The sequence below is a fragment of the Cinclus cinclus genome, chromosome 1, assembly GCF_963662255.1.
Source record: "Cinclus cinclus chromosome 1, bCinCin1.1, whole genome shotgun sequence".
Lineage (NCBI taxonomy): Eukaryota > Metazoa > Chordata > Aves > Passeriformes > Cinclidae > Cinclus > Cinclus cinclus.
The window spans coordinates 60,295,785-60,320,860 of NC_085046.1; the positions used below are offsets into that span (position 1 = coordinate 60,295,785).

Genomic DNA, 25,076 nt, shown 5'->3' on the forward strand with positions numbered 1-25,076 from the left:
AAATTAATCCAAGCCAAAGTAATCCTATTTTTTTTTCCCTTCAGATACAAATGTGTGCAGCTGAATGAGATTAGGTGCACTACAACAGTTTAGGTCTACTCTTGATTAGTAATGTTTTGTGAAATATGTACTCCCTTAAGATTGTTTTATGTTTGGGTCTATTTTTTGTAGACTAGAACAATCACATAATAGAGTCCTAAACTGGGTGTCTGTAAGGAGAAGCCTGTACTTTTTGTACCTTTGGAAAATATGAAAATTTGGAATCATTTCATTGAAATAAATGGAAAGAAATGGAAATTGTAAGGAGCTGAATTACATAGTAATTAATATGAATTACATAGTGAATTACTTTGTAATTCACTGGATGCTGCTTTGCAAGGTTTTGGTGTATAAAGTATGCGTTGTGGGGTAATGCACTTGTTTAAATGAGTTCATGGTTATGGATTTAAACATAGTCTAGTAAACAGAATGAGTGATGCTTAGTGAAAACACAGTGAAAAACACAGTTACCTCTGTTGCCATAGCTATCTTGGTGTTATCTGCCTTCATTATAGATACAGTCTGTGCCAGTGACAGTGTACACAATTCTAATATATGGCTTATTTCTGCAGTTCCAAAACCTCTGTGCTCCCTCCGACTGTGGGATCTCGAAAGTCAAAAGGCAGTGTAAGTATTAAATTTCCAATTCAGCTAAATTCTAGCAGATGGAAAGTCCCTGTCCTTTGGGTTTTAATTAGATCTGAAGAGAAAAAAATCCACAGCCACCTGGTGGCATGCTTGTTAAAGCCTGATGAATCTGTAGCTATTTGCAGTGTCAATTAGATGGAAGAAATCTGAGAAAATATTGTTGTGATAAGGGCTGCTTTGTATTTTTGATAAAAGCTTCCATAGCAAAAATCAGCTGCTGGCTTGAGGTCCTTCCTATAAACCTGATTGTATATATTTGTATATTTATTCAAATTATATAACTAAAGGGAAAACACAGAACCTTTTACAAAACATTTTGCAGAAAATGTTTGTGTTTCTGAATGCTAATCTGAAAATGACCCTGAACTGGTTTGCAATCTGATATGTTTTATTATAGGTAACCACCACATACAGAACTTTATCCTTCACTGCTTTGTATCCTGTATAGCTATTTATGTGTGTACAAAATGAGTCATGGAACCATTAAGGTTGGAAAAGACCCCCAAGGTCATAGTGTTCAATCTCTGACTTATCACCACCATGTCAAGTAAACCGTAGCACAAAGTGCCATGTCCAGTTGTTTCATAAACACATCCAGGAATGGTGACTCCACCACTTCCCTAGGCAACCTGTTCCAATGCTTAATCACTATTTCAGTGAAGGAATTCTTCCTCATGTCCAACCTGAACTGGCCAGGCATAACTTGAGGCCCTTTGTTCTTGTCCTGTTGCTTGTTGACTGGGAGAAGAGCCTAACACCACCTTGCTACAAGAAGAGTCCTCTGTGGATTTAATTTTAGTGCCAAAACAGAATTTAAGTATCTGTTTTGACCATTTCTCCACAAGTGCAATTTACTGTACAAGTACAAGAATGCAGGGAATCAGACTCTCAGTTGATCACATCCATTCACTGTTTACAAAACAAAGCAAAAGAAGTCTCTGGAGCCACTAAAAAGAAGTAAACAATAAAATATACAAGTTTCTGTTCCATTCTATTGAATGTGTTAGTGCCCCATGAAGAGTGTCATTCTCCTCCAGCTTCTCTTTACACTTAGAATAATGCCGAGGTCTCATTTACACAGACAGTGATTTATTAACAAGTCCTACATGTTATATCTTGTGACTGTCCGCTCATATGGATGAGAGATATCTGCATATAATATGCATGCATGCATAGATTCATCTAGCCATTCTTTTCATTAAATGAAACATTATTTTCTTATAATGAAAATGTGATTTTTCTCCTGGTAGCTGTTGAGAAATTTAATTGGTCAGATCATACGGTAAGTTGGTAAGACAGTTACACTCCTCTGGATAGTTTCAGATATCACTAAAATGTACGAATTGTAAATGATTATGCTTCTTTAGCACCCAATACTACTCCTTAATGAAATTTTAAAAACAAGCTTTTTTAATTTGTGTCACTGATAACTATGTCCTCTTCTTTTCAGGGAAATGATAGACAATATAAATCTACCGTTGGATCCAGTGACCAGAGAGAAAATAGTTCCTCACCTCAGCTTCCCAAAAGGAAAGACAAAAAAAGCCAGAACCCAGAGAATTCTGTGTCCAGGCAACACTTTTCTAGCCACTCTACAAAAGTAAAACAGACAGTAAAAGCTTCCCCAGGAGTCCTTCAAGATAATGGTCAGTACTGAGATCAACACTATTGTAGTATGATGGCTTTTGGTCTTCAGTTAAACCAGTGAAATAGTAGAATAAGAATAATGCTTGAATAGTTCTTGAATTGTCAAAGTTCTTTCTGCTTAGGAAATGCACCTGTGCATAGCCACTACATTCCTGGCTTCATTTACAGAGCACAAGAGGTGGTATATGGTTTTTAGTATACCTTGGAAGTTATGCTCCTATGGTTCTGTCTTCATGCTTTTGGTAAAGAAAAATAAAAAATGTATTTTGACCATTTTCCCACTGGTCTGCCCTGCAATAAGGTGAAGAAAAGGAGCTGGTGTTCTCAAAGGACCCCTCACTGCCCCTGAGGATCCCTAGTTACCTGCTGGGCTCTGTGTAACAAAACGACTAGACCCTGGGGGAAGAACACAGACAGAAACTCCAGTTAGCTGGTAGCTGCTGAGACTAATCCAACAGCAGAACTGCTGGAGGCCCTTTCAGAATTTGCCCCTCTCTGTACTGTGACAGCAGTGGCAGCAGTTTGCAAATTTAGGCATAAGCATCCTGTTTGACAAACTGTTTTTCTTATCCTATAGTGTGATATTCCCTTTCCCCCCATTTTTTTTAAAGAGCTAGAATATATATATATGTATGTATATGTAGCCATATTTATAGACATAATAAACATATTTGTTTATGTAATGCTGTTACTGCTTCACCTGCTGACAGAAGTGGTTGGAAAGTCACTAAGCTTATTGAGGAAGTGACTGCTTGCTTCTCATTTCAGCTTTTCCATACTTTGTGAGTCTTGTGTAACTCAGAAGCTCTTCAAGGCAGCAGATTGTCTAGTTTGAGATCAAGTGTATTTTCAGAGAAGCTCTTAATTCTTTCTGTGATCCTCTCTTTTACCTCCATCCATAAAGACCTGTTAGTAGAAGTGGGAATGGCAGTTGTAGCCAAGTGCAGTTCAATTTCTTCTCCCAGGTAAGAAGTAACAGGATGAGAGGAAATGGCCTCAAATTGCACTAGGGGAAGCACAGATTGGATATTAGGAAAAAATTTTTCATGGAGGGTTGTAAAACATTGAACTTGCTGTCCAGGGAGGTGGTGGAATCACCATCCCTGAAAATATTCAAAAAAGCATGAATATGGCACTCGAGGACAAGGTTTAATGGTGAACATGGTGGTGGTGCTGGGTTGTTGGTTTGCCTTGATGATCTTAAAGGCCTTTTCCAGCCTTAAGTATTCTGTTACTCTAACTCTTGAGAAACAAGTCTTTTCACTCACTTCTGACTCAGTGGAGTGTGGGAGCTCCACTGTAGTCAGAACTTTGGTAGCTTGTAGTGAAGTAGTTAAAATAAAAGGTACTACAATGGTTCCAAATGGTCATCTCCTGCAAAGCTGTTTTCTTTTGTGCATTCTGTTCTGGTCACTCCTGAAGGCCAGGCAGGCTGTAGGAGCTGTGAGCCATGCTGCTATGTGAGTGTCCTCTTGCCCAGCTAACCCTCATTGTCAAAGACTGCCCTTGACAGAAAGCCAGCACTGCAGAAATCGGCATTATACCGTGGTCCTTGTCACTTACCTATCTCATATAATACAGAGGGTAACCTTTCATCCCATCCAGATGCATGAGGTGTAAAGTCGCTTTTCAACAAATCATCAACACATTCCATCATTCCTGTTTGCTTGGGGATAATAAAGTTAATAATTTCATAATAATATGAAACATTCCTTTGGTACCCTCCTTTCTGTCCCAGTGCTGTACCATCACGCTGGTCAAGAGTGATCCATTGTCAATTTGTGTGTAATCTGGAACAGGAAGACAGGAAAAGCAGTTATAGAGCCCTGAAATAGTAGCTTTGGCATTAGCATACCTGCTTTTAGTGACAGCCAACAGTTCAAATACCACTTCCATTCCTGTCAGTACATGCCTAAAACCATTAGATGTTGAATAAATGTTCTCATTCTCTTCAGAAAACTTACTTGGAGTTTTTGTGGGTCTGAATGTCCAAATATTCCCATCAGACAATTGCCAAACTTCTCCTTTAAAGATATTGTATCCTAAAGTATTTTCTTCGTGTTCCGTGATTGCAAGGGTGTGTGAGGTCCATTGTCTTTCCCCAGGTAAACATAAACAGACTTTGGCAGTATAGCATAAATTACTTTGTCCATTAAATTTTGCTGTATGGGCCCTGTTTCTTTTAAAGCTTATGTCTAATTTCTCAGCATTCATTGGGGCATTTAGTGAAATTTGAGCTCCTCTATCAATCACATATTTCAAAGGATGTTTTCTAGGTCCTGCTGGTAAATAAATATGGGGCTTGTCCTTTACCAGCCCATTGGTAGATCATAATGCGCCAGGCGATAAAACCTAAAGTTCTCCCAGCACTTAGGTTTTTTCCTTTCTTCTCTCTTCCTTTCCTCAAAGGGTTGTGGGTATGCTTTTTCTGTGAAAGCTTTTTGTTTTTCATGTTTCCACCTTGCACTGTTTTCACAAAGTGTTCTCCTGTTGCCTGAGAGATGCATGGGGAGTACTTAAAGCTACTGCCATCCTCCACAGCTCCTTTTGCTTTGAGGGTGTTTTGATCCCTCTTTTATCTCAGGCTGGGTATGTTTAAAAGTCCTCACCTGGCACTCAGGAAGTCTCTGCGCTTCAGTTTTTGGGCTCCTCTCAAAGGCCTAAGTTTGTTCTCATGGATAGGTTTCTCATGGGTTTGCTGTGTTATGATAGAGCCTTGCCCAAGAGGATTGGTCATCTTGGGAATCTTGTAACATTTCATTACGTATTACATCTCCTCTCATTTTGTCTTGTCACTCTACTGAAAACATTTTTAATGTTATCAGAGCTTCTTTCAATAGAAGTCTTAACATATTAGGATCGACTTTTAGGGAGATTGGGATATATCCATTTAAGTGTCCATACATTGTAACAGTGGTTAATATTTAATGAGATGGCCAAATGGGTATGGAAGCTGGTCCTGTTCTTTCCCATAACTCCTGTTCCTCCTTCCCAATATGCAACCCTGATTATTGAATGGGGTTGATTGATAGGCTCAGGTCCTAGGTTTAATAGGACTCCTGGTCCCCAGTATCCATCAACTTCACTTCCATCCAACAATATTCAACCTGCTCTTGAGAGACTCATTCTCAACAAATGCTCAGTCTCTGACTCCCCTAGTTTTCATCCGTATTTTTCGTGTATTCTTGCCACTTGCAGGGGGTCCCAGGGAGTACATCTGACCCTGTTTTTTTTTCTGGCCTCCTTGAGGTCCTTTGAACACTTCAGTGTTCATTATGAGTGTAATTTTTAATTCTAGAACTGCTTCCTTTCTAGAAGAGGAGACAGAGGTTCATTTTTTTTTTTCATTGAAGTCCCATTCTCCCTCATCAGCATTTTCATCAGGGTTTTCCCAAATGCCACCATTTCAATCCTCAGGTGACTATTAATTTTTGGATTTTTCTAAGAGCTGGGGGATTGGTGAGTTTTAATATCAACTCTAAATTTTTTCCCCAAGGTTTTTGGCTTTCCCTTGGACTCTTTTAACTGTTGTTTTACCTGATTATTTTGGAACCATAAAGACGGTTTTTCTTTCCTTGATTTACTATCTCAGATGCTTAGTTTATTTCATAATTTGTTCCCTTCATTACCATGCAGCTTTTAAGCATAATCTGCACAACTATAGTGTGTTTAGTATTGAAATGATGGAAGTATGTTGAGAACTCAACAGAGCAAAGAATATTGAGTTTTTTTTGTGTTTTAAGCATTTTAAGTATTCATTACGAGTTCATGTGAATGCTGTGCTACAACTGTGGAACAAGAATCTTTAATTTAGTTAAAAGGAAAGAGAGCCAGAGGGAAAGAAAGCCAACAGGCATACTGGACAAATCTTGTTAAAAACCAAAGACCTGTTTCATTTTTAACAAAATAACCTCAATTGAAATTAATGTTTAAGGATACTGGGCTTCTGGGTTTCAGAATACAAATAAGTGGGCATGGCTTCCTCTGGCAGCAAGACATGCTGTGTGCATACTTGTATTTATCCTGTGCCTGTATGCTTTGTTTACATGTCTCCTGAGGACCTGTCATGCTTCTCTTTGGGTTTGGAAGGAACTTCTGCTGCTGGGACAGTATACTGGGATCCATAGGATAAGCAAAGGGTACATTCCCTTTTTGGGGGCACTGCTTCACTTGCTGTTTTCAGTACTTATTCATACACTGAAGACCTGCCCTTCTTCCCCTTCTCCTAATGTGTGTGCTTTTAGTGCTCTGAAAAGTCTCCCTGTCAGCAGAGAATATCTCTTGCTCTATCCTGGTTTGTCACATTGTCTCTGGGTGAGACAGACCCTCACAGTGGTTGTGTGATAGTAGGGCTGATGAAAATACCTTAAAAGCTGGTAATCAGGTTGGTTTATTTTCTCAGCTGACTGTGAAATGAGAAATCTATTTAGACCAGGTGCTGAAATATTGGATGTATGAAATAGGTGTGTAATTGCTGCCTTGCTGCCTTGAATGATTACATTTTCAGGTTCATTTTAGAGTGAGGAGTCTTATTCTGAAATGGAGATTGACTCTTAATGGAAAACCAGAAGCCAGCTCCAGGAACACAGTGATAATGGTGACTCCCAAGTACAGTTTTGATCTGTACAGCTCCACTGTCTATTCTGAAGGCTCACTGCAGTTCTTCAGTTGGCTTTGCAGTTTTATTCCAAAACAGTCCTTCAGATTCAAAGGCTTTGGATTGAGTAAGGGAAGCATTTATTGCTATCTTAGTAATTTTATTTAATTTTAATGATAATTTTATTTTTTCCTGATGGACAGGAAAAAAAAGACTTTTGGCATTTTAACTGGCTGCATTTGGCTGTCACTGATAAGTGATTAATTAGCTTTAATCTGAAACCAATAAGCTGCACAGTGAGTTTACACATGTGTATTTTGGGGTGTATGGAAATAGATAAAAATAAAATATTCATTGTAGTGAATGTATCCTGTATTCTTTGTTGTCCTCTTCCCTGCCAGTTTAGCATTGTATGGAATCTTCTCTTGAGTGCTAAACTCTTTGAAAGCAATTGTTTCTTGGGTCTTATCAGCTGAAGAATTATGCACATAGTGTATTTAAGGCTTAACCTAATCTTCCAACTGAGTTGAGTTGGGCTAGATGTGTATTTACTTTGAATTTATTTTTTTAATACACTGAGAATTTCACCAACATGCCATTTTTATTACAACTGATCCAGGTCATAATCCTCTTAAATCAAGATGATTAAAGAATTTCTTAGAGTTGAAAGCTCTTTGTGCAGGATTTAAATTCACCACTTCTCAGGGCAAATCCAGTAGATTGTGAGCTGATGCCTTGGTGTTTGTAACTTATAAGGCACACTATTAACATTATTATCGGGTTTCCACTGCACTCATAGAAGCCTTAGTAACATTGAATATATTATATTCAACAGCAATTGCAACTGGAAATGTGAGGTTTAGAGCTTAGAATAGTGCATCTTGTTCAGAAGAATTTGGGTTTATGAAAGTGACACCAAAGGTACATTTATCAGCAGCTTGGTTTGAAGTTTATAAAGTAAACAAGACAGCAAAGAAACCCTGCAGCCTCTTAATTTTTTTGTTTGTGCTGTATCCTGTAAAGAGTATGTGTAGGAAGTTGATCAGGAAAGTAGAACATTCAGAAGTGTAGCAGAAAATTCTTGGAGGGGAGAGCTCCCATTAAAAGCCTATTCCATTCAAGTACAGTAGTTTAATTGTGGTCACATGGCATGTGAAGTAACTCCCTACATATATGATAGAAGTTCTAGAGTTAATAGACTGTGCAGTTTCTGCTGTGATTTGGAAAAATCAGAGTGGAGATGGGCTGAACCACTCCACAATTTTTCAGATCAATTTTTGAATATTATGAGGTCTTAGAAGTTACTAGTCATTTCAATGTCCTGGTTTTGTTACTGGCTAAAAAAAAAAAAAAAGAAGCAAAAAGCCAACCCTTATTTCTAAGGAGAGCTACACAGATCCCCAGGTATTGCTGTCCTGCTCTGAATTGGTTTCAGTAAAATTATGAACCTGCCAAAGAGTACAAGCCAGGGTTGCCGAATATCCACTCTGCATTGTGAGCTAAAACTGTTGTCTGTGTTTTCCTGCTGACAACTTGTAAGATTAAAAATCTGTCTGCCATTAAAATACAGTCCATATCACTTCTGTAATGTCAAAGCAGATAAAAACACTGCTCGGAAAAGAGAGGGCTCCTCATTTGCAGACATTTTACAAGACCTGTTGGCTTATTCCTTGCATAATAGGAGACAAATCTGCAGCAAGAAATGAGAACCTTTTTTGCTGTAGGTGTGTATTTGCTACAGTGCTGAATCATGGTAGCCAGAGTGTTCTAAAGCCAGTGGGGATCTAAGATGATGATAAACCTTGCAGCCACTTTATTCAAACGTACGATGAGTTTCTTTGGGTTTGCTTTTAGTGAAGTGAATACTTCACAAAATGTTACGTGAGAAAATAGATACCAGCAGGAAAGCATGCTGCTTAATTCCTACCAGCAGGGTGTAAACATTTGGAACTATGGGACCAGGGCAGACATTTCAGGGCTTTTGCATTTGTTTTGTGGCAGTTTAGTCCCTAGCACACTACTGTATTCAAGAGAAGGCTGAGTTATGGAACAGGCATGGAATTAAAAAAGATGTGTCTTAATGAGAACTGCTTTCTTAATTTCAAAATGCAAATGCCCTAATGATCTGTAATTTAAATCAATTAATAAACTGGATGCTTTGAAACATGGGGAGTAAATGAGATGAAGGACCAAAACAGGGAGAGGGAAGAAAAAGCCCTTGTATTATAACACTCATTCCTTTATTTTTGTAGCTGTTGATGTGCAGAGATGACTGAGCTATTGCAGCTTTCCCTTTGCTCCAGGATTACCATATTTCCTATCAGTAAGGGAGAGTGCTGCATACAGGGGCAACCTCTAGAAGCACCTTTTGCAGTTTCTGTTGATGAAATCAGATGTCAGCATTCTCTAATCGCACCAAATTGTATTACAAATGCAAAAATTCAAAATTTTTGAAAGAGAGGAAGCAATTGCTTAAAAGCTTGGGGCTGCAATAGTACCAAGAGAAGAAAAAGATGTATTTTTTTTTAATAGTATCATATGTACATGGCTAGCAGGTTCTTTTCGATTCCATTGCTTTTTGATAACAGGAGTCACAGGCATGAACACACATGCAAAGCTATCCAACAAAAAGCCTTGTACAGTGGTGATACTTTTAAAATAAATAAACCCCAAAACACACACAAAACAAGAAAACAAAATTATGTTATATACAGGAGTAAACAGATGTCCTTCTTTTTCCTCATAGCAAACTATTCAATTTTATGATCCCCTTTTTCTTTTTTTGCATTCTTTTTAATTTTACTTACTGTTTTTATGAGGCAGCCTCTGTTGTAAGTCACATTAATTTTTTTTATAGTCACAGTAACTTCCTTCCTTATGTATAGGGCTTGCAGTTAGTAAATGCCTCTGATTTCCGAAATATTTTGGGCAGACTATTGTTACAATGACTTTTAAATTTTCTATTACTAAACTTCAATCAGTTTAAAATTTAAAATGCATTTCTATCACTATAATTTTGTAATTTTCGCTGCAATAAATGTCTTAGAGTTAAGGATGTTTAGGAAAGGAGCTTATATAAAAGTAATTTATTCCTGTGCTTAATTATTTTAAAAGTAAAGATTTCTTTTGAGGTAGTTTCATATATGACTTAATTAGTATTTAATAAAGTCATATAACCTTGTTTATCAAAGTGTAGAGAAAGAATTCCAGCTGAAATACTGAATGGCATCAAATAGAAAATGATCTTCACATTTTAGCCAGGACTTGCTTGGTTATACATGCACCAATCTGTGGTTTATTTCTCTACACACTGAACTGAACAATGCCCAATACACTATACACTTGTGTGTTGAGACATCTACTAAAACATGGCCAGTGAAATGTTGCTGGTCAAAATCTTTTGGACATTTATAGATTTGCTCTTGATGGTAACTTATCTGTTCTGTACCTATCAGGAGATTAGGTAGTATAAAAGATCTAGCAAATATCTAGAAAATTCTCCTTAATGGGCAAGCAGGATCCCTTTCATGCAAATGAATTCCCTGGGGCTGCAAAACTGGGAAGAGTTGGCATGGGTAAGGGCCAGGACAGAGTAGGTAGCTCTCAAAATGAAGATCTTTGACTCTTAAGAGTCATTGTGCAAGTCATTAAGAAGTCTTAAAATTGTCTTTAATTGAATTGGTTTTGTCTGTCCATTTGCAACAAAGTCACAGAGCTGAAAAGCTCTGCAGGAATACAGTACCACCTTCTATCTTTGGTGAAAGCAGCTGAATACTGAGCTGCTTACTTTATGAGATAAACCTTGGCCAAGTACAAAAACAGAAACCTCACCCCCAGTTTACCAGTCATTATCCTTTCCAAGGTTCTCATCCAAACCTGACCATAGTGCCTTTCTCTCACCAACAGCCTCTGGACTTGATTACCAAAGACTAAGTGTTCTGCTAATATCCTGGTCATGTAATTTCACTGCCTTTTTCAGCTGAAAATTTCTCTTGTTCTTACTCTTTTGTATGGTTTCATTGCTCCTAGCTGTAGAGGTTGGCCATAAAGTAGGTGCTAGTGGTTCAACACCTGTATCGTTTGAATATACTTGGGGCAGATGGAGTTGAGGCAATAGTGTCCTTTCCTTGGCAGGGCTGTTACCTGGCTCCAACTATTCCCTTACCTGGTATCCCTGGCAAGGCTTTGGGGAATTCAGAGCTTTAAGCCATCTGGATCCTCCTGAGATTTCATCACTCTTTCTCTCTGTGGGGTTATGGAGCTGGAGAAGAGGCAGGAGGGAACACAACTCTAGAAGAAACTCCATAGGAAAACAGTTATGGTTGGATTTTTCATTCGTCTTTTCAGCCTGAAACCAAAAAGTCCTGTAAGAACTCTTTCCAGTCTCCAGAGTCTTAGTAAGTATTGCTTTTTGGAGAAATAATTATGAACAAAAAAATCAGTAAAAATACTTGCCTGAAAACAAGGAGCGTCTTTTCATTGCTGTTTTCTTTGCTGCTCTTCTGTGTATGTGGTAACATCGGAGCTTAGACATTCAATTGCTGGTAGGTAGCAGTCCAACAGCATTCCTCTTCACAGGCTTTCCTGAAAGAGGATTCCTTTAGGAAGCTTAAATTGGCTTGGGTACACACTGACTTGTTTTTTTTCAACCCCGCTCATTCTTTCAAGCTTCTATTCTAGTTCCTAAAAGTCATTTTTCTGCCTTCCAGTCAGTGCATTGGACCCCATTGCTTCCTTTTTTTCACCAGTAGTTCCTCATCTTTCTGTTTGCTCTTATACAGTTTCTCATTCCTCATATTTTTTCTAACATCACTGTGCCTTCATCATCTCCCTCAGTATCTATATCCTCCTCTAATATCTCTCTCTCCACCTGGCTGCTCCTTTTGAATGATCTGTTCTTTGCCCTTCTGCAGGTTTTGCTTCCCGCTTTTTACCTAAATTGCTGAACATAACATCACACAACACACAATACACAACACACAACACAACATAACACATTGCTTCTTTAAAATAATCAGAAATAACAGGAGATGTTTTGGTTACCTAACTCTCTCTTCGTAGGGTACAAAAAATAGTGCTGATTTTTGGCTCAAGGTAGTTTGTTGTCATGCAGTGACTGGCAAAACTTGAAAAACCCCAGTATCTTCTTTTTGACTGGACACCATGGAAAAATATCCTCACAGAAGATCATGAAACTTCCAGTAATATTTTGCTTGGCCTCTTGACAGAAGCTGCTCTTTGTGACATGGAGAACTGAGAACCTGAAATAAATCCTCTGTTTATACTTATCATCAAAGCTGTAGGGAGACATACCTGCCTTTATTACCCCCTTTCAGAGCTCTTCTGCCCTAGCATTGCCATGGCCCTGTCTGTGGTCAGTTCTCAGGCAGTTTGAGGCACAAGAAAGTCAGAGCTGACTTATAAAAGAGGAGAATGTTTAGTTTACAATTTTATATGAACTGTTTGAAGTAGTTAATACATGTTCCATTTACTGGAAGTGCTGGAATTTTTCTTTTCAGCAAGGTACACCACATATTTCTGCTTCAGCAGAGATTGCAATAGAAGCCCATAACAATACACAATGAAGACTTGCACAAAATGTTTCTTCATGTAATTTATGGCATTTTCTAAAATGCTTTCTTTTTTTTTTTCTCCCTTAAAGACATGTGAAGAAACTGACTAATGATTCAGGCACAGAGATGTGAAATATTGCATCAATAAGATTTTTTCATATTTTTTTGTCCTTAACCAAAAAGCATTATCTATAAAACATGAGGCAAAGTTACCCAGCTGAAAACATTTCCTTGGAAGTAAGTCAGAGCACTGATAATTGTGATTAATGTGGCCTGCAAACTCTTGTTGACAAGATCTTGACACAGAATCACACAAGCAAGAAATATGTTGGCCTTTCACTCAGCTTCCATCCTCCAGATATTTGTAACTTCACATGCAGAAAATGTAAATACTTCTGGCTGTAGAGCAGCAATGCTAATAATGTTAACATTTTAAGCTCTTTTCGTAAAGCTCCATTTATTCAAATTAATTTTATGTAAATTATTTTACATTTTTTTGTATTTCTATTCATTTTTTGTAACAAAAGACAACACCGTGTGTCCCAGTGTAAGACTAATTGCATTCCTTGCCATTTCCTTTGGAAGTTTTTTTTTCAAGTGTTATGACTTCCCCATATTTCAATTAGTGTAATTTTTTTCTTCATGTGTTTTGACACATTTCAGACCTAAGTGTTTTAATTCCTTCCCTGAATGTACACATATTTTGGACATCTGTCTTCCATTCTCTTATGTTTGTGCAGCGGTAAATAATTAATTTCCTTTTTGATGTAAATGTTCTATTTTCCTTAAATAATATTTTCAGTCTGTGGAAGAACAGGAATGCTGTTTCTCTTGAGAATGCTTTCTGTGCAAGATGATGAACAGTGGTATCCCTGAGAGAGGCTGCAGTATTGTGCAGAGTTCTTTTCAGCTAATATTTTTTCATTTATGACCACCTTTCTGAGCAAACACCTGCTAGAAATTGCTTGGAAGAAATTCCATGGAGATTTTAGATTTTGCTTTTTGAAATTCTGCTGTTACTATCTTTTTAGGCACTCTCTTTTAAATGAGAAATATGATTCCTTTCTGAAATTTACATTCTTCTTTCCTCTTTCCTGTTCCCTCCTGGTTCCATGATGAAGTTTTTGTCAAAATACTGTGTGTCTGTCTCCTTGGGTTGTTCAGCATAGCCCTGAGCCTGATCTGCTCTTCTAAGATGAGGTGCTTTAAAATTGAGAATCCTCAGCTCTTGAGTGGATTTGGCCTCCAGGGCTAACACATGTTCACCTCCCACGTACTCCTCCTTTTGCCCTGGAGTAAAAACCTGATAAAAACTGCCTCTGCACCAAAATCCTTTTTATCTCTGGAGGCAAGACAGTCCCCATTTTGGTTGAAAGACTTGAGGACCTTGAAGGCAAAGGTGTTATTACAGAGTCTAAATGGAAGGATGGTGATATTAAATGCAGTTCTTTCAGAGCTGACTTTTTATAGATCAGTGAGTCAAGGAATCTGGGGCAAAGTTGTTTTCTTACATACTTAAAGGAAGGCCATGAAATAGGAGAGTCTTCTTGGTGGCTTTTAGGGAACACGTTACATTTTCCTCTCAGAATATGGTGGAAATCTGTAACTCAGAAGTCTGTGATGAGAGGCAGCAATGATAATACCAGGTAAGAGAAACAGAACATTCTGTCTCTTAGAGAGCACAGAAAAATGGGAAATGTGAAGTGCATTATTTGAAAAAGCAGAAGTAGCATCTATTCAGATGCATTTGTTGTTATTCTCTGCCACTCCATGTTTTTATTGCTGATTTTGTCAAAAAACCCAAACAACTCTTGTGTCAAAGGTGATTTGTAGCAAGATATATACAGGTAGATTGTCCAAGATTTATCATATTCCTGTCAAGTATTGAGTGTCCTCAGGTGGTTTAAATGGAACATCCATGCACATGGATTGTACTTAATAAACCCCAAGAAAAGGAAATTTTAAAATACAATTATTATTTTCATGTGAAGTATGAAAATGAGGTTTTGAAAAACATGTGTGAATTATTTAGGATAATAATCCAACCAATGATCCTAAGAGCCATCTGGTATTTCCAGCAGGGATCCTTTCAGAGGTTGAGTAGAATGGAGCTTCTGGTAGGAAAGCAAGGTTCCAGCAGGACTGATGCCTGGGTAATCAAGGTGCTCTGAGCATCAGGAAATCTCTCCTAAGATGCAGCCAGCAGTATCGCTTTGGAATTTCACTGTGATATGCCATAGAAACCCCCATTTCTGCTTCTTCATTTCAGATTGTGAGAATGGCCTTCATTTCTGCTCCTCTGGGCAGTGGCATTCAGGCAACTTCTAAGGCCATCTGGCACCTCCCCTCCAGTCAGCCATTGGCAGTGGTATGGTGCCTTAGAATTTGTTCCCAGGGCAAACTCTTCCCTTGGCTCTCATAGTGATGAGAAGGTGACTGGAAAACTGCCAGAGTAGTCAGTGCTGACTTTTTATGCAGATGGACTCTGGATTTCTCTAGGTCTTGGGGGTTTTATTCATTATTTTCCCACCAAAATGGTTCTGTGCTACGCTAAAGCTGTTTATTTAGCAGCACCCAGCAATGTAGATCAATTTGCATGGTCAGTTGATATTAACAAGTTCAGATCCTTTCATGAAGAACTAGGAGGCAGTCAGAAACAGTGGAAATACTTTTTCCTCTTTCTTACTGTACTTATATATTATGTTGGATATGGACACATCTTTATCTTTCCTAGATCAGTGGAGAGGGATGATTTGGAGTAACTTGTGCCTTTAGTTTCTGGGCTGTTTTCAGCTCAGGGGAAAATAGAAAGGATCATGTGTCACTTGGAAATTGTTTTCTGTATGGACCTATCTTCTCTTTTCTAATTAGCTGATACTGTAATGCTGGTGTTGGAAACTTCAAAGACCCCTAGTTACTACTTAGGGGAAATAAATCACTTAAGCTAAATGGTGTTGTCCAGGAGTATGTGTTTTTTAATGTGGACATGGAGTTTCAGCCATAATTCTACTTGCATGTGCCTAGAGTTGAGGAGTAGAGCTAAACCAACTGTTTCTCTTAATCTTTTAATCCTGACCTGATTCAGCATGCTTGGTTTTGATTCAAAGACTGCAGTTTTTGATAGATGTATGTTATAATGCTAATTACTATAGGATGCTATAATTGACTGTAGAAACAGAACTGTTATGTTGTTGTAATGCATCTGCTTCAGGTTCACTCTGGACCTTTGCCCAGAGTGAAGGAACTTCAGAACCAGAGTTTTGTTCAGTTCCCTTTCCCTTTGCCTTTCCCCCCCCCCCCCTTCCCGAAGTGGTGTGGTATGTAGTTGTTGTTAAAAGGGAAGAAAACCAAATTGACAATAATGGGAGACTGAAGACTTCCTTGAAAGAACTGTATGGGGAATGATGGGTCAGCTCAGAAAGTTGTTCTCAAAGCGAAATTGGATTGCAGTTCAGTAGTTAAGCCACACTGTGTCACTATTGGACTTCACTTCCTTCCACTCTATCTTTCTCATTATAGGTGAAGATACTTACAAAGCCAGAGAAGAGGGGTCTGAAATGTGGGGGGCAGTTGAAGTGCAAGAAGATGAAGATACTCTTGTGGAAGTTCCACTGGACCAGGTAGTGATCAAGCTTAAAATAAATGGCTTTGCTTTTTTTCTTTTTTCTTTTTTTCTAGGATTACAGATTGTGTGTTGTTATTCTTTCCTCAATTTCTTTCAAATGTACAGCATAATTCTGTGGGGATGACTGTAAGCTCAATAATACTGCTTCTTTTATGTCAGCTTTAGCAAATCTCCCTTTTTGTGTTAATATGTCAATTGTCAGTTACCTTTTCATCAGCTTCAGAACTCCTCTGAGAGCTCTTATAGGGCCTTAGAGAATCCGGACTCCCTACTGTTACGTCCTACCAAATAGGTTCACCTGAACTGCAGTCTCTTTGTACTGGTGGAGCAATATTCCTCCAGACCTGGACCACAACAGGTGCAGATTTAGCTGATTTTTGTTAAAGCTGACTGCACTTTGTTCTGTTGGAGCAACATGGTGCTTTGTTGGCCTATTTTTTAATCCTAAGATTTATGTGCAATAAATAGGTCTTGATAACCAAACATAAGATTGTATCTCCCTTTTTGTACTTTGATTTGTACTCCTGTGGACTGAAATAATACAAGGAATAAAAGCTTCAATAAATTGAAGCTTATTACAAGGAAGAGAAGAGTAGAACTACTTAAACTATTTGCTGAAAATGTATGCAGTTTCTTTTTGCTAATGAATTGCTCAAAAGACAGTCCTCTTTTTCGTCTTATGTGTTTGTAGGAATTTGCCAACTTGTTCAGCTTTGTTTCCTGTTGCATTGTGCTTTTGGTGTCTATTGATGGCTTGGGGCCAGTCACATTGGCCACAAAATAATATTTCTGATCCATGCTTTGATGTAAGGAATCACAGTTTGTCCAAAATATTTCTCAGGCTAAAAATTGTCCCATTAACATCAGGAATCTTGGGCATTTTTATGACTTACTGGTGGTCAGCAGAGCTGAGGGTTGGTTATTAATGTGTCTGTAAACAAATGGGAGGGAGTTAAAGATAATAGTTTGTAAATACACTTCAGTTATCCAGGGCAACCCAATGGAGCATAAACAATCCAGGAGATTTCTGGAGAGTGTTGGAGACAGGTTTCTGATGTAGGTAGTGTGAGATATAGTTACGTGAATCATTCTGCTGTACTTGCTTCTCAAGAATAAATAGAAACTTGTTTGGGATATGACAATGGCAGCCTTAGTTGCATATGAGAGTTGCACCAACATGAGTTGCACCATCTCTTGCCATGAGATGGTCAGAGTTTAAGCTCCTGAAGAAAGTGGGGATGGAAAATAACAAAGTTAAAATTCTCCTAGAAGTTAGGAGAGCTGCCTTTGGCTTGGTTGGGAAACTGCCAGAGGATCCTGTGTGAGGCTTCCCTGAAGTGTGGAGGAATTCAGGAGATTTTGCTGATTTCCAAGAGAATCTTCCTCAAACCGCAAGAACTATGCCCACTGTGCAAAACAGCAAGCAGGCATAGCAGGGGGCCAGTTTGAGCAGAGGACTCCTGACCTCACACTAAAAGAGGCAGAAGAGGGGATAGATTCCTGAAGAGCAGTATTGAGACATTGCCTGGATATGCAGAAATGGAGCTGAGAGAGCCAAAGCTTGTTGAGAAATGGAAACCGGTGCACATGATTGGGAATAACCATCATGGATTTACTAAGGACAGGTCATACTTTACCCATTTCATTGCCTCAGTGATGAAATAAATGGCTCTGTGGAGGAAGGGAGAACAGTTATGCTCCTTTATCTTGCTTTCAGTGTAGACTTCCATATTTGTAGGAGAAATGGGAAGAAGTGTGGTAAGTATGGGGAGGAAAATACCCTTCAGGAGGGTAGGGACTGGATTTGTGGGCTAAAAGGTAGGTAAAACCTGGCTGGTTTGGTGAGATTTAAATGATCAGCTGGTTGAGATTTAACTGGTGCCTGTTTACAGATGGTGACCTTCCGGGTTTGATACTGGATCTGAGACCTTATAATGTGTTCATGGGTAACATAGATGATAGTGTGGGACACAGCCTTATTCAGGTCCAGCTGTCATCATGTGAATGCAGGGCTGTCTTTCAGAGCAATCTCAACAGCTTGAAGGAATCAGATGACTTGAGCCTCATGAAGTTCCACAAGAGAGGGAGGGGTACAAAGTTGGGCAGCTGTAATACAGGGACTGTCTCAGTGCAGTCTTGACTTAGGTGGGCTAGAAAGGAGCTGCAGAAAGGGCCATGTATCTCCTGTGGTTGGCAAGTTGAGTCAGCGTGCTCCCTGTGGGGATGAGGTGGACTGTGCAGGCTGGGCTAGTAAAAGCGCAGCCAATGCATCAAGGTCACTGTTTATCTTTCTTGACTGGGCATCTCTGAGGTTGCATCTAGAGTATTTGTTCAGCTTTGAGTCCTTCTCAGCAGAAGAGAGATGTTTAGAAACAGGAGAAAGTTCAGCACAGCAACAAATTAAAAAGTTTAGGGGGTAGAGCTTATGACACTATCTATATTTAATTGCTTACTAAATAGTGCTTACTATTTAGTTGACTGATTTTTAAAATTTATTTGTATTGTGTAAAAGAATTCTAGACATATGTACATTTAGCTTGTGATCTGCTTTTAAAAACAATACCTGAGGGGAACTAGATTTTTTATGAACTTATCAGCAACTTTGAAGACTGACACCATACCATCTAAAAAAAAATACAGATTTTATCTTAGGCTCCTGTTGCTAAGAAGGGTCATTCTCATTATTTATTCACTTTAATGGGAAGGAATGTTGCACAGCTGTTTTATAGACATTGTTCTTAAAGACACATGTATTAGGTGATAGAGGTAGCAAGAACATGACTGTCTTGGTCCCTGATAGAAGGAATGCTACAGCTGTGTCTCTCACAGCACATACCAGCCGCAGCCTGAGAGTCTCATATGATGAACATCATTGGGCTCATCAGCCCTGTTAATTGTGGTTATACTGGTGAGGTGTCATGATAATTAGGATGTGTTGTATTATATTGATAGCACTGACACTGGGGAAGAACATGCCGGCTGTCTTAATCTTTGTTTCTTATGACATTCTGAAGCACATCCTGCTCTGGTCTTGACAGTGTAATAATAAAATTCTGAAATGATTAGCCTGTTTATTGGCCTCTGAAGGTGTGTAAAGAATTCCTCTGGGTAGTGTAGAACATTTGGCTGTGTAAATTGGGTTGTCAGGCCTTGGTTTCTAGGCTGACTGCAATTCATATGAAATCCAGCCCTGGAGACAGCTGCCTTACTTCTCCACAGAGATCCTACAGCACAGGCAGTAGCTCTGTGTGTCTCACCAGTTTGCCTCTGCCAGTGGACGGTGACCATCTCTAGGGAGGGGAAGAACTCTCTACTACCACTTCTCTGCTTGGCAGTGGAACTGTTCACAGTTGCCAGTGAGCATCAGATATGTTGGCAGGCTTGCAATGATAGGAACTTGCTGGATACCTCTAAGGTCATGTACCAAGGTCCATCCATCATGTTCAGATGGAAGGATTTTTCACTTGCTACCAACAGATTTTTCTATCTGGACAAGGAACTGGAAGCAGGTGTATTTGATGGGGAAAATAATAATCATCTGATTTTCATGTGTCCATAGAAGCCAAACAAAGCACCAAAATTTATTGCAACACAAGCCATGGTTTATATATAATGTTCAAACTTCATGTACAGATTCCTTGGTAGTCCGGCAAGGAGCCATGTCCTTCTGAGTAGCACAGATTACTTTTTATTCCCAGATAACTAAGGTCATTCTAACTGTAGAAGCATTTAGCATTTTGCTTGTTCAGGTTCATAATAATGACCGTTTAAAATTGTTTTAAATTCTGTGATGTTTTAATCACAGAAATGCTAATTTTAGCTTTTTCTTATCTGCACTGCAGTTTCTGTTATTGCTAGAAATATGGGAAAGGACAGCCAGCCAGGGCTTGACTATCTTGCATAATGCATAAATATTTACATGCCAGCTTTCACTAGAATGCTAACACTTCTGATAGGCTATCATTTCCATCAGCCACATAAATGAGGTGGTGAAGATAGAGCTTCATGGTTTTTTTCTTTTTATGCACCTTCTCTGTCTTGCTGTTTGAAGTACACAGTTGAACAAATGCCAGATTAGCCATTAACTAAACCTGGAGTTATACTGGCTAGACTCTCACTTATGTCCTGTTCTGTAAAATGCTGTCTGCCAGCTTAAAACACATTAGAAGAACAGGGTTTGCTTTACTCCAGACTAGCTGACAGTTGTAATTGAACATCAAAGAAGAAAAAAAATGAGTATTTTGCCTTAAACCAAACCAGACCTTTCTGTTCTATATTTTTACCGAGGCTTGAGCTCCCAAATGCAAAATTATTTTTATAATTATTAGTTTCTTCTTTTGACATGCAGGCTTACTCCAAGTTGGTTGTTTGCATCACTGTGTCAACATTCATGGGGACTGATGACAGACTGTGAAATCAGCTATGCAAATAGAAAGGGAACAAGGTGATTATTGACAGGGAGGCATCAAAACAATAGTAGTTTCTTATTGGAGATGGTAATTGAGTTAGTTTGAATTTGCTGGTAATAATGCAAACATATTCAAAGTAACTCTGAGAGAAAAAATTCTAACTTCTAAAGCTTTCAGAAAAAAACTGCCCTTTCTTTCATTCTATATGAGCTCTAAAATACAAAAGCAGCAGTTTCTAGTAATAATACTGAAATAACACTGCAAGTTTGCACTGGTTTATCCATTTCCATAAGCATGGTTGCCCTTCTCCCATGCTGAGCCCTTGGGAGGTGAAGTAGGCATGAGAGTTATGAGACCCGAAGTTATCCAGTGCATGACCCTGTAAGTAATTCAGACATATGGTTGTGCCAGCCTGCTTTGCCAGGGGTTATATGATACTGGTTATTTAAGATGTGATGTAGAAAGAGTCCCCATTTTGGTTTTGGTATTGGTTTGTTCTTTGGGTTATTTCCCCCCCCCCAGATTCATCATGCCCGTCTGCTTCTCTCCTGTGTTTATTTGTAAAAATCAGCTGATGATAAATTTATCTAACAGGCACTGTTTTGGAGTTTTTCTGTAGATGTTCACATTATTGATTCTTTCATTATCCATTTGCTTTCCACTTTTGCAGACATGTCCACTGATTAATGCAGTCCTCTACTCATTATTTCCCATTTCCTGGACTGTGATGTGATGTGAGATTGCGTATCTCCCCTAGGTGAGCTGGAGCTGGAGTATGTCATCAGTAGCAGAAAATTTGCACCTTTCATTTGCAGTTTTCATTGTGGAGTATATATTTTGCTTTAGAGACACAAGATTCACCTCAGTGAGCAGAATAAAATGTTCATCTTCCCCATTGCCAAAGGCAAAATGTTGAAGTTTATGTTGATTCAACAGTACAACAGGCTGACTGCTTGAAGAGACATTCTTTGATTTAAAAAGCTACAACTTTTCATGAAGAAACATTTTGCACTACATCAGTAAGAATTTCAAAATGGCATTTTAGGAAGAACGCATGCAGAACTTCTTATGCTCAAATTTCGCTACAAATGATGCAGCTGTAATTTCAGCCTTATGAATTTTGAGTGCTGACAAGCCAGCAGATAATATTTTCCACTGCATGTTCTTCTTTCAGCTCCACTGATTTACACTTAATGTTGTTATTGTTAGTCTGTGTGAGATAGGGAAAATTTCTCTGATTGGTTCCTGGCAGTTCAGAATGAGAAGGGAGATCTTTCCTGTTTCTGCACTGGGTGACTGTGATTTTTGAAGTTGTAGTAGCAGTGCCTGATTTTGTCTTTAGAGGCCTGTGTGGCCAACAGCTGAAGGGCCTTCACGTCTTCTGAGTGAAGCCTGGAAATGCAAATTTTTTGTAAAACTAGTTTAGATACCACTTTGAAAAAAAGTTTCCTCTGCGTAAAACTGTTTTCAAAAATTTCAGTAATCCTAGAGCAGGCAGTTTCCCAAATTATTTAATATACAGGGCATTTTTAACTAATTATAGAAGAACTTAATGCAATTGTTTTTGTATTTTTGCAGTCTCAGTAGGACTGGTTTTTAAATGCTTAACAATTTTCTCATTTTCTACAGGTATGCTCAGCAGATTGTATTGTAGGAACTGAAGTTTAGGCAAATTTTATTGAACACATGCAAAATGTTGTGGAAAAAAAGTAAACCTAAGTGTCACTGAAGTAGATGGAAAAAAGTATTTTTGACTTAGGTACATATTAGAAAAATAAAGATCTGATAAGATCATAAAATCATTGCATGGTTTGAGTTGAAAAGAACCTTAAAAATCTTCTAATTTCAACCCCTCTACCACAGACAGGAGCACCTTTCACTAGACCAGGTTGCTCAGAGCCTCATTATCCTGGTCTGGAACACTTCCAAGGATGGAGCATCCACAGCTTCCCTGGGCAACCTGTTCAAGTTTGTCACCACCCTCACAGTAAAGAATTTCTTCCTGATAGCCAATAAAACCCTGCCCTCTGGCAGTTTGAAATCATTCCCCTTGGTCCTGTCACTACATGCCCTGGTAAAAAGATACTCCCCAGATTTCACAAAGGCCCCCTTCAGGCCTTGGAAGGTGCTGTGAGGTCTCTCTGCTGCCTTCTCTTCTCCATACTGAACACTGCCAACTCTCTGTCTTCATAGGAAAAGTCTGTGTCCCTCTTATGCTGGGGGCCGTGCTCAAAGATGTTTGTTTCTCTATCATGGCTGCATTGTGATTAAGGAAAGAAGTATTCTTCCAGTTGCTAGACAATGAAACCAATGAAGGGAGTTTGAAAAGCTGTTTTTTCTACACTTTAAGTTCTTTAGCTTCCATTTTCATTCTGGTTGGAGTTTTGGGCACTGTGATGTTATGAAAAACATCATAAAACATCACCTGTGGATTCAGGTGCTGTATATGTTGTAAAAAAAAATAAAATAATGGCACATATCTCATAAAAAAGTTGGAGTTTAAATGTTGTGGGTATAAAGACTTTTTGCCTTCAGAAACAACAGTGCATTTTGTGCCAATGTGGGAACTATGTGGGAAGTGTAAGACAGTTGAACCTTAACCATTCATTTTCTTGTTTTTAAGAGCCTGGGTTTTGTAAATGATGTGGAAGAGAAGAGGGCTACTGTCACTTAGCAACACTTTCTGGTTCAGGAACAAAATGTTTCACTGTTGGAATCTATGCAGTGCTGCTACAAAACATTCCTGAGTAGGAGCAGGGGAGCTTTGTTCTGGAGAGCTTCGGTGCAGTCGAAGTCAAGTGTTCCTGTTGCTGCATTTGTGAGATGGATTCATTCTGCTCTTCATGACCATTAAGATTTTTGTTGTCTACCTCATTGTTTGTCTGCTGTGACCATTAGCCAAGTAAACATTTCCAAACTACTTCAATGAAGGAAAATTATGTTTTATATTAATGGTAGAAAATAATTTCTGCCTTAAATGATTTGTGATACTGCACTTCTCAGTATCAGTCATGTGCAAACCTTCTGAGAGGTTTACATTAGCATCCCTAGAGGAAAAGAAGCCAAATGCTTCAATGTCTGAAGATTTCCTGACTTACTGCTTTTGAGTGATGATGGCATTTAGTAATGTAGCTCTTAATGAATGATAGCATGATGAGTGTAATTAGAATACATCTTTCTTTTTTAAACACTCTGTTTTTGCTGAGATTAAAAATACTGTCAAGCAATCATACTACTTGAATGAAAAATGAAATTGGCTCTATTCATCATCAACCTGTTAGTTAAGTCAGAAGGTTTCCAGAAGGCAAGCTGTGTCCATGTTTCCAGCAAGAAGCTGAGAATTGCTTTAGTTTTTCTGCATGTCTTTGGTTGAATATCGTTTTCAATGTACATATAGAAGTATTTTGTCAGTGAGTCTTTTTATTGCTAGTCCATGACAAGCAAAGAATTGTTCTCACATTCAAAAAGGTATATTTTGAAAACTACTTATTTTAAGTAATGTGCTTTCAAGCATGAAACTGCAAAAGCATCACCTTCACTTAAAAGATGTAGCCAGCAATGCAAAAAGGAAGGTTACTTCCTATTTTCTTTCAGCCATTCAAAGGGAAAAATTACAAATCTTATTATTATTAGTTCTGGCTATAGGAGGAATGGAGATAAACTGGCACAGTGACTGGAAAAGCTCCCTACTCTAGAACTCATTGGATTGTGAAAATTGCCTTAAGGAACAGGAATGCTTCTCCAGTCCAAGTTGTGCAGTTGTTTTTTGAGATATGGAGGTAGAACTAAACTAATGCAGGAATATTTTTTCTGTAGTTCATTACAGTATCCCTGTTCAGTGGCTGATTGCTTCCAACCTGAGGTTTTGATGTGCCTTTTGTTCTCTGTTACGATCCTTGATATCCTTATGATAACTGTGTTACACAGAGGTGATAGACCTTAGGCACGCAGGCATGGTGATACATCCAGAGCTGTTTCTTTGAATTTGAGATGCCCTGAGCTTTTAAAAGAATTGCAAATGTGAGGGACACCTTCCTGTGAGCTAACACAATGTCCAAAAGCTGAACTCTGGACTTGTGAGCAACAAGAAGACCACTCCCACATCTGTCTTGGCTATCCAACCAATTCATTCCATACAGGAAGTTCTGACTGAGAATATTTTGGTTATTTAAAAGGTGACTTATGAAAAGCTAAAAACTAAGATGGGAAATGCCACTGCTTCCCTGTCAGTATGCAAGGTCATTGCTGACTTGAGTCTGACAATTTCTTCAAGGATGGGTGGGTCTCAATCAGCATACCTGTTCTGCTTTCATTGTGCCCATCCTGATTTATTCTGACTGAGAGAGAGCACAATTTGTGGTAATTTTGGTGCTTATATATTAGGCAATTTGAACAGCTGTAGGTGGAGGTATGGCTGGACTGCATCAAATTCAATGTAAAGGTTCCAAATGACTCCAGGGGACTTTAAATTACACCCTGACCCACCAAGTACTTTAATGTAGGCTTTAGTTCATTATATCAGGTTCACTGCTATCACT

At 38.6% G+C, this 25,076-nt stretch overlaps 1 protein-coding gene across 1 annotated transcript in view; it reads left to right on the forward strand.

Annotated features, from left to right (window-relative positions):
* The window catches only part of DCDC2 (doublecortin domain containing 2), a 51,967-nt gene that overhangs the window by 21,700 nt on the left and 5,191 nt on the right, over nucleotides 1-25,076 (forward strand). The window contains exons 7-9 of the mRNA XM_062498680.1: nucleotides 612-666; nucleotides 2,138-2,333; nucleotides 16,024-16,124. Coding sequence (XP_062354664.1) covers nucleotides 612-666; nucleotides 2,138-2,333; nucleotides 16,024-16,124 — 352 coding nt within the window. The remainder of the gene's footprint in view (nucleotides 1-611; nucleotides 667-2,137; nucleotides 2,334-16,023; nucleotides 16,125-25,076) is intronic.